The 10,664-nt window shown below is 34.5% G+C and overlaps 2 protein-coding genes across 3 annotated transcripts; both read left to right on the top strand.

Annotated features, from left to right (window-relative positions):
- The first annotated feature begins 1,154 nt into the window (after positions 1-1,154).
- LOC133846523 (G protein alpha q subunit-like) lies at positions 1,155-3,382 on the top strand. Its single transcript, XM_062281546.1, has 7 exons — positions 1,155-1,433; positions 1,491-1,645; positions 1,712-1,840; positions 1,898-2,027; positions 2,091-2,247; positions 3,024-3,122; positions 3,198-3,382. Exons 1-7 carry the CDS (start codon positions 1,239-1,241, stop codon positions 3,278-3,280), a joined length of 948 nt encoding a protein of 315 aa, XP_062137530.1. The 5' UTR covers positions 1,155-1,238; the 3' UTR covers positions 3,281-3,382.
- Positions 3,383-5,233: 1,851 nt separating this feature from the next.
- LOC133843863 (serine protease 1-like) lies at positions 5,234-7,037 on the top strand. Of its 2 annotated transcripts, none has more exons than XM_062277610.1 (3): positions 5,234-5,787; positions 6,157-6,427; positions 6,509-7,037. In XM_062277610.1, the coding sequence occupies exons 1-3, from the start codon at positions 5,303-5,305 to the stop codon at positions 6,800-6,802; spliced, it is 1,050 nt and encodes a 349-aa protein (XP_062133594.1). In that variant the 5' UTR covers positions 5,234-5,302; the 3' UTR covers positions 6,803-7,037. The 2 variants fall into 2 exon arrangements, with proteins under 2 accessions (XP_062133594.1, XP_062133593.1); XM_062277609.1 differs by having other exon boundaries at positions 5,235-5,790.
- The last annotated feature ends 3,627 nt before the right edge of the window (positions 7,038-10,664 follow it).

Below are 10,664 nucleotides of genomic sequence, written 5' to 3'. Positions count from 1 at the left end.
GACGAAAAAGCAATGAAAATGATATGAAGAAAATTATCTAAATCTTATTGATGAGTAAACTAAATATTATTTCAGTTCTATACCGATTATAAATTTAAATTATTGTCATTTTAGTACTAGAAATCTATTTTATCTTTATATATTATTGAAGAATACGACTTTAAAATTGTACAATTTATAGTCTGCTATATCACAATATCTATTATAACAAATACGATCTAATACTAACAAATAAATTGCAGTATGGTTCACATAGGTGGACAGCGTTCGGGACGAAGGAAATGGATCCATTGCTTTGAGAATGGAAACATTATAATATTTTTGGTGGCAATGTCCGAGTACGATCAAAATTTGTCAAAAGTCAAAGCTAAACTTTCTGCAATTCAAGTCAACAAACGCAGGCGGAAAAATTAACAATGGACAGGAATTTGTTCTTAATTCGCATGAAGGTATTAATGCTATATTAGTAGATTCATTAAGGGTATATCGCAGTCGTCTTACCCTTTAAGATTAATCATGATTCTAATTTGATTTATAGCGAGTTAATAAGCTTTTGTTCCTCACCCGCATATTGATATATATATATATATATATATATATATATATATAAGTATTTATACTGAAAAGCCACAATAAAATGTGTTGTATATAGTAGATTTTAATATTGCTCAGTAGTTGACAACGGATCACCAAGAGTAGATGAGTGCCTATTGTGAATAAGAAGCTTCTTATATATTGTAATTGTAACTGAAGTGATACTTATATGTAAACTTTGATTATCGACCATCGAAGGTGTGCGCAATAAGCGTCTTTATCCAGTAATCATGTCATTTCGCTTATCAGAAGATCAAAAGGAAAGCAGGCGAATAAACAAGGAGATTCAGAAAATTATCAAAGCAGACAGAAAGAAAATGAACAATGTTATTAAACTATTATTGTTGGGCAAGTATAAATACATACATGTAAATATATATTTTTGTTTAGTTCCTGAAAACATTTATTCGGACTCTATATTATTTTCTTAATAACCTATATTATCTTTATATAAATTGTGACTAATACAATGTTTAATCAGTGATTTCAATTGTCGGTATTATATTCAAATAATTAATTATAAATATATATCTTTGTAATATTTGTGGTATATTTATTTAAATATGTAAACTAAATATACCACATATATTAATTAGTCACATGCATACGTTTAATACGCTGGTTGAGGTATTAGTTTTAATTTTATGTTCTCAGGTACCGGTGAATCGGGAAAAACAACGTTTCTCAAACAAATGCGCATTATACATGGCGTTGAGATTACGGACGAAGAAATGCTTAGACACACTAAGATGGTATACCGAAACATATTCATGGCTATGCAGTCAATGATCAAGGCTATGGAAAAACTTGAAATACCCTATAGTGATGTTGAAAATAATGTAAGACGTGAACAAAATTCTTTCCAATTTCGAAATAAAGTTGTAATTTAATTGCAGGATCGCGCTAATCTCATTTCGTTAATTGATTGTGGCACAATCGAAACCTTGGAAGATCCCTTTTTGAGTGCCATTAAATGTCTTTGGAAGGATTTTGGCATACAGAAGTGTTACAGTCGTCGAAAAGAATATTATTTAATGGGTTCTGCAGAATAGTTCGTAAAACATTGAATTAAGTCAATAGTTTAAACAATTCATTGCTTTCCTTTTTATCTACACAGCTTTCTCTGTGAAATAGAACGAATTGAAAAGCCCGATTATATACCGAGTAAAGAGGATATTTTGCGAGTACGTTCAGCGACAACTGGAATCAATCAATACGATATTAAAATGGAACGATATGTACTCCGGTAAATTACCATATCTATTATAACAAATACGATCCAATACTAACAAATAAATTGCAGTATGGTTGACGTAGGTGGACAGCGTTCGGAACGAAGGAAATGGATCCATTGCTTCGAGAATGTAAACCTTATAATATTTTTCGTCGCAATTTCCGAGTACGATCAAAATTTGTTTGAATCCGAAAATGTTGTAAGTTTAAACATACTGACATTTGTTCAATGGGTCTGTTGTTTAATGCTTCTTATATTGTAGAATAGAATGGAGTATTCGAAAGCTTTATTTAAAAACATAGTTAATTCCCGCTGGTTCGAAAAATCAGCGTTTGTTCTGTTTCTTAACAAGATGGATCAATTTGAGGAGAAAATCAAGAAATATCATTTGGTGGACTATTATCCTATGTATGGGGATGGTAAGGACAATAATTTCATAGTCTTGACAGTTAATAACTAATTTTTATACCAGCTACCCATAGGGTAGAAGGGTATTATAACTTTGTGCCGACAGGAAATGTATGTAACAGGTAGAAGGAGGCATCTCCGACCCTATAAAGTGCATATATTCATTATCAGCATCAACAGCCGAGACGATCTAGCCATGTCCGTCTGTGTGTCTGTGTGTCTGTCTGTCTGTCTGTCTGTCCGTATGAACACCTAGATCTCAGAGACTATAGGAGATAGAGCTATAATTTTTCTCGACACCATTTGTTATGTTTGCACGCAGATCAAGTTTGTTTCAAATTTTTGCCACGCCCACTTCCGCCCCCAAAAATAAATAAAATCTTATAACAAGCGTAGTTTTAAAGCTAGAAATGCGAATATAACAATAATACGATAATAACAATAGTAGTTATGAATCCTAGAGCTAAATTTTTTTTTCGACAGCATTCAGATAAAAATTTTGGAAGGTATTAAAGAAATACTTTTGTTTGAGCAAAAACGCCTATTTACTGGGGGTCTTAGTTGCTTTGGCTGACAATCTGGTATATATAATCTGGTACTATATCGATATACCAAATATACAATTTGGTATATTTTTAGTATTTTTGTAGTATATTTGGTACATATTGAGAATAAAACCGCAAAGTATATTACTCTTATTTAAAATGGGTAGCGGGTATTTCACAGTCGAGCACACTCGACTGTTGCTTTCTTACTTGTTTTTATTTTGTTATAAATTTGCAAATAGGACCGAAGGGCGATTCAAAGGCTGCCCGTGACTTCATTCGGAACATGTTTCTTAGTTTGAACAACAACAACATCTATTGTCAATACACATGCACTGGGGGCAAGTATATGATGATATTTAATTTAATATAACATTTTGACTTACTTTGCAAATCATTTTTATTCAATATAACAGATACTCATAACATAGAACTCGTCTTCGCCGATGTAAAAGATACGATTATGAGCAATTTATTGGAGTCCTTTAAAATATGTTAAAATAATTCATTTCGTTGGGAAATAATTTGTTTATGTAGCCATTCCATTAGTAATCTATGTACTTGTAAAATCCATAGTTCAAATAAATAATATAAAATCAAATAGATTCTGGTTAGACAGCGTTTTCAACGGCCTTAATTGTTTTATTCATTAATTTCTTAGGTCTGATCATACTTTTTAATTTTAAAATTTATACTCGATGAATTTACTAGGCTAAACTTTTGCAATCCTTGTGAACAAACACAAGTGCAAACAAGTACGAAAGCTACAGTCGAGTGTACTCGACTGTGAGATACCCGCTACCCATTTTGAATAAAATCAATATGCTTTGCGGTATTATTTAAAATATTACCAAATGGTATAATTGGTATATCGATTAGGTACCGCATTCAAAATATACCATAGACGGCACAATATACCAGATTGTCAGCCAAAGCAACTAAGACCCCCTAATTAGTAGGCGTTTTTGCCTATACAAAAGTATTTCTTTAATAACTTCGACAATTTTTATTTAATCCCAACCAAATTTTCAGGAATCATAACTACTATAGTTATTACTGTATATACAGGGAGCGGCAGGAAGCGTGGCAAAAATTTGAAACAAACTTGATCTGCGTGCAAACATAACAAATGCTGTCGAAAAAAAATTTTAGGTCTATCTCTTATAGTCTCTGAGATCCAGTGTTTCATACGGACAGACGAACAGACGGATATGGCTAGATCGTCTCGGCTCTTGACGCTGATCAACAATATATATACTTTATAGGGTCGGAGATGTCTCGTTCTACCTGTTACATACATTTCCTGCCGGCACAAAGTTATAATACCCTTCTACCTTATGGGTAGCGGGTATAAAAATAAGCAACATAGTAAGGCAATGAAAAAATTTGTAAGGAATCTAAATATGACAGACATCCCCCTAATCCAGAATTGAAAAGAACTCCAATACCAAAATACCCCGGTCACATTATTCACATCGACATTTACTCAACCAAAAGCCATTTACTTCTTACAGCAATAGATAAATTCTCAAAACTAGCACAGGCACGCATAATCAGTTCAAAAGCAATAGAAGACATTCGAACACCACCTGGAGACATTATTTTTTACTATGGAGTTCCTAAGTTCGTTATAATAGATAATGAGAAATCTCTCAACTCAAGGTCTATAAAGTTCATGCTTGAGGATCAGTTAAATATCACAATTTACACTGCGCCACCAGATAAGAGTACGGTTAACGGACAAGTAGAAAGGTTCCATTCGACACTTTCCGAAGTAATTAGATGCTTACAGAAAGAAAATCACCATAGAACCTTTGAAGAACTTCTAGATAAAGCCATATACGAATATAACTACTCTTTTCACCCACAACCAAAAAGCGACCATTATTTCTTCTTTTATTAGTCTTCGGAAAGAGTCACGACAAACCCAGACCAGTCCGAACAGGCCAGACAAGACAATATCGACAAACACAAGATAGCACAAAATAAAAATGTACAATTCCGCAATAAACGCAAAAACGAAATAATAACCTATGAGCCAGGACAAGAAATATATGTAAAATTAAACACTCGTTTAGGTTCAAAACTTCTCCCAAGATTCAAAAAAGAATTTGTTAAAGAGGCTAAAAATACAAACATTTTAACAGGATCTGGAAGAATCGTACATAAAAGTAACATCAAATCATAACATTCACAGGGTATTACTATGGACAATAACAGAAGCTACGATGGACATTACAAGCTACACGAACGCTCAGACAGTGACCATTCTTAGGGGACTGGGAAAGTTTCAGACATCTTCAACAAAATTAGTACATGTAAAAGACATGACCCGGACCCAGACCATGACCCTGACTCGGTCCTCATATTTTCTTTACTTCTTTCTTGAGCAAGTTTTCGCCTATTTTACGCCTATGGCTCAGTGTTATCACTTCACTTGTCTCTGATCAAATCCCTTTTATTTGCCAGAAATCGAAATCATTATTGCTTTAGGCTGAGTGTCAAAAAGAAAATTCACAAAATGTATACCTCAAAATTTATTGTTTTCACTATCTTACTAATACATTATTGCGCGGAGAATGCTGCTTCTTGCGATCATTTGCATTGGAATTGCACCAAATCCCACAAGCGCGATCCGATGGATACTATCTCGAGTAATCTGCGACAAAAGCGTTTTGCGAATAATGAAGACAGTGCCAATGAGATGACGATCGTAGATGATCTACAGTTTCAAAGCGATTTTATCCAGCATCGGGTGAAACACAAGAAACATCGCCTACAACCCAGAGAATATTCCAATTTGAGTGTGAGCGACATCAATGATGGTGACGATTTTCGTTTTCTGGTAACCGGCGGATATCGCCCGGAAAAGAATCTTCTCGTTAAATACGTTGTTTCGATTCGATACAACAAAGAGCGAAAATATTTCGGAGACAATCACTTCTGCGGTGGCGCAATAATATCGTCGAAGACTATTCTGACTGCGGCACATTGTCTATTCAACAAGTAGTATGTTTAAAAACAACATAACATGTGTGTATAGGAGTTAGTTGAGGTCTTTGGCATTAAGTTTGAGTAGAGCTGCATTACATTTTATTCTCAACTAAGATATAATTCAATCCAAAATTGTGCTAGAAGAATGTTGAATAGCAAGGCGATTGAAAGTTAGATCTTACACAAGACAAATTCGCCATAAATTTCAAATTTGGTCTCCTCTCAATAGACATCTTCTTATCAAAAAAGGTGTCTAAATCAATTATTCTGGCATTGTAAGGAACAAGACAGGATAATCAGTTATTTGACTTCAGCTAGCAAACTCATGTTTTTATATTATTTCAAATATGGTTGAACCTAAGCAGCTCCTTACGTTTACAGTGGGGTTAAACTGCGACCCAATCGATTAAAGATCGTAGCTGGCACCCCGAGTCGCCTGGTCAAAACGGGAAACACGCAAGAACTTAATGTGAATAAAGTGAGAGCGCACCCCAAATACTCTTACCCAAGGTATCCCAACGACATTGGCATTCTTCGACTGAAGGAGTCAATTGGCTTAGACGACACTTTCGCCACGATTATACCAATAGTTGATCGGGATCCAAAGGCTGGACTGTTGTGCACAGTCGTTGGTTGGGGCACAGTGATTCAGGTGGGTTTAAAGAGAAAGTACGAAGCGTACCTCTGCAACTTTCTCTGATTGCTAATATGTAGTATGGCTCATAATATGTAGTATGGCCCCACGCCAGACGAGGCAGTGAATGGTGACGTGACTATCAATACGAATGCGAGGTGCTCCAAAATTGCTGGCTTCAGAAAGGGAATGGTATGTGCGTCCAATGGCAACGATTACGAGGTCGACAGCTGCCAAGGTGACTCGGGAGGGCCGCTAATGTGCGACGGCAAAGTGGTTGGCATAGTTTCTTTTGGCACTGGCTGCGGCGAGCCGGACTCGGCCGGAGTGTATACCGATGTCTACCATTATCAAAAATGGATAGCCCGCAATACGGCTAACAAACGCAGCTAAGCTAATGAAGCTCCTTATAGACTCCATCTGATCGCTTTGACCATGATGTGCTCCTTGCCTATCCCGATGATATGAATATGCTATTGGCATCATTGTTGTGTGCCATGTGCATGTAATTTATAATTTACGCTATTGTCATTAGTTTTGTTTTATTCATTTACTTTAACTTTCAAACTCTTGAGAAAATGCATGGAAATAAAATGCCAATTTGACCGTAGTACGTGGATAACGTATACTTAATTTATTCATTGCAGTAATTGTGCAGAATCTTAGCAGACATTTAACAGACGCTGTTAATCCCATAATTACGCAAACCGCAATATAATGTTATCTCTAGTAACAGATAGAATTTCGAATGGCTCACACACATAAATAGTATACACACACATTCACAAAGCTTAGCAAGCTATCTGTAACAGTGCCTTTAAGTTCTGCACAGCTGTTGAGTAACAGTTGCTAAGAGGATGTTGATCTGAAGAAACTGTGGCAGCCCAGATCATGACGATCTCGTCATGTTAAAGGAAAATATAATATCAATAATCTTATCAGTAATAATAATCAACAGGTTATAGTTAACACACAACTGGAGCAAAGAATTAACAAACTTACGTCCATATCGAACTCCCTAATGAATTCAATACAAACAAGTAACAAGTCATACGGACGGACGAACAGACGGACAGACAGACAGGCGGACAGACGGACACGGCTAGATCGTCTCGGCTGTTGACGCTAATCAAGAATATATATACTTTATAGGGTCGGAGATGCCTCCTTCTACCTGTTACATACATTTCCTGTCGGCACAAAGTTATAATACCCTTCTACCCTATGGGTAGCGGGTATAAAAATTAGTTATTAACTGTCAAGACTATGAAATTATTGTCCTTACCATAGGATAATAGTCCACCAAATGATATTTCTTGAGCACACTCGACTGTAGCTTTCTAACTTGTTGTATAATGGTATAGTACTTAAACATAAAAACTTAAAAAATAAATGACATTGATGTATGCCAAACACATTGTATTCCAAAATTAGTTAAGGGAGAGAAAGCACAGTGCAGTTTCAGCAACGCGGATCATATCCCGGAGATAGACGAAATCGACAATGGTCTAGTTCTCCTCAATAACTTCAACGGCAATTTGGTCTGGAATCCTAATCCTAATCCTAATCCTAAAAAGAGCGGCTATTCAACAATATGGAGGCAGTCATTATGCAACCAGAAGTGTCAATCTCACAAATAACAGCCGAAGAGACTGAACGTTTAAGGATTCTATCCCTAGAGGCACTGGAAGCGCTCCATCTCAATAACACCAGCATGCTGCAACACATACAGACGCACTTTATGGTTAACAACATTACAACGTTAACGCTCTTCGGAGTCATCCTGATAACGGCGTTCGGACCTCACGCTTGCAGCCGGAAGAAGAACACCATTACCCTTCAACTTGGACCAACACCAGCTCCATCAGAAAGAGTGAAGTCACCACTCCGCAAGCAAGAGGATTTACAGAAAACCCCACTGCCTCAATTCAACAACATCCCATACTTTTGAAAAAAATGGCTTGAGGACAAGCACGTACTAGAGGAGGAAGTGTTAACGCACAAAACATTACGAAACTCAAATCATTACGAAGGCCGAGTGCACCTGAAATATTCCAAGAAGACCCTAAACCAAGTTGCCCAACACATCCACCACATGCCGGTGCAAGCTATTCCAAGAACATCGAGCATTGCACCCAATTCGCCAACCAGAAGCAGCGCAGTCGACGCCGCTGCTGAAACTCACAGCTTTTTATAGGGCTAGCTTCAGAATTAGTTTTTTCAATAAAGAACGATTCCAATCGGAATCATAATCAAATATTTTTTTTTGGTATTATTTCAAAGCGAATAATTAACTTATGTATGTATATGTATTTTGCAAATGATGTAGTACGAGTTTTTTTATAGTCAATTGAATGTTCTGGAGTGAACAAATAAGAAAAGGCCACCAGAAATAACTTTTTGGCATTTTTGTTTCGTTATTATTAAATTAAATACATTATATAATATATTAAATTAATATATTATTTGTATCTGTTATTTAATTGAAGAAATCGAGAAATGAAAACTCTCTTAAAATACATAATAACTAACGTCAGCTTTATAACATTGAAAACAAACCAATAGTCACTAACAAATCCAATCTCCTATATTATTTTTATTTGTTTAACAAATCGAATAGATTTTTATCCAGTTTGATGCTTGTTTGTCAATCAAAACGAGTAATACAGAAACCCTAAATGCATACAAATTTCTTTTTGAAATGTGTATTGTAAAGTTATTATTTTAATATTATTTAAACATTTATTTATCGCATGGACACATTGGACAAATGATAATAATTTACAGAAAATCAAATAAAACACAGATTAAACAAACAAGAAGAGTTTTTCATTATTTTCGTCGAATTTCTAAAAAAAAGGTAAGTATTTCGATTCTGAATAATTCCTAATTTACATATTGTAATTGGAAACTAAAAACCAGAACAACAGGTGATATTAGTATGTAATATTTATTTAGGATATAACATGATTCTAAAAGAAGTTAGAGCGAAAAAAATACTTATTGTTCAATGGGTGTATAAATTAATTATACTGAAAAACCACAAATTGTGTTGTATGTTACGAGTATATGGTAACTTTTCATATTGCTCAGTACTTGACGGCGGAACATCAAGAGCAGTTGGGTGCCCGTTTGTGAATAAAGAACTGTTTACTGAAGCTCTACTTCTTATTAATTGAAAATTCCTTTTACCTAGTAATCATGCCATGTAACTTATATAAAAAGACCAAGTAAAACGGACAAATAAGCAAGGAAATTGATATGAAGAAAGTTAAAATCTTAATGATGGGTAAACTAAATATTATTTCAGTTCTATACCGATTATAAATTTAAATTATTGTCATTTTAGTACTAGAAATCTATTTTATCTTTATATATTATCGAATACGACTTTAAAATTAGAGAATTTATAGTCTGCCATATCACAATATCTATTATAACAAATGCGATCTAATACTAACAAATAAATTGCATTATCGTTGACGTAGGTGGACAGAATTCGGAATGAAAGAAATGGATCCATTGCTTCAATAATGTAAACCTTTGCTTCAATAATGTAAACCTTATGGCCATTTCCGAGTACGATCAAAATTTGTCAAAAGTCAAAGCTAAACTTTTTGCAATCCCAGTCGACAAACGTAGGCGGAAAAATAAACAATCGACAAGAATTTGTTCTTAATTTGCATGAAGGTATTAATGCAATATTAGTAGATATATTAAGGGTATATCGCAGTCGTCTTACCCTTTAAGTTTAATCATGATTCTAATTTGAGCTTTTGTTTCTCACCCGCATATTGATATATACATATGTATATAAGTATTATATGTATACTCAAAAGCAACAATATAGTACATTTTTTATATTGCTCAGTAGTTGACAGCGCGCTGTGGTTCCGCCAGTATGGGAGTTGCGGCCAAAAATACTTCTAGTTGTTATATTGCTACGAAATTTTGCCCAAAATTCTATAAAAATGTTTTAATTATGGAAAAAAAAAAATTGGACATATCGCGCGACTATTTCCTGTAGCTACCATACAAAATATCGGACCAAATTTGGAACGTGTTTCTATTTTCAGTTTCTAACTTTTTTTTATGAAAGTAGTTTTACATTTAAATAATATTTTAAGAGGAAGAAGGCGTCCACAAATATTAATCGCCCACATATACTTATCCCTTAGTTAATTAATTATTAATTTTTACAAGTAAATTACAGTAAAATAAAAAAAAAAATATAATAATAATACGAATCTAAAAT

The sequence above is a fragment of the Drosophila sulfurigaster genome, chromosome 3, assembly GCF_023558435.1.
Source record: "Drosophila sulfurigaster albostrigata strain 15112-1811.04 chromosome 3, ASM2355843v2, whole genome shotgun sequence".
Taxonomy (NCBI): Eukaryota; Metazoa; Arthropoda; class Insecta; order Diptera; family Drosophilidae; genus Drosophila; species Drosophila sulfurigaster.
Note: the sequence above shows the minus strand (reverse complement) of the source record. Positions and strands in the feature narration are given on the sequence as shown.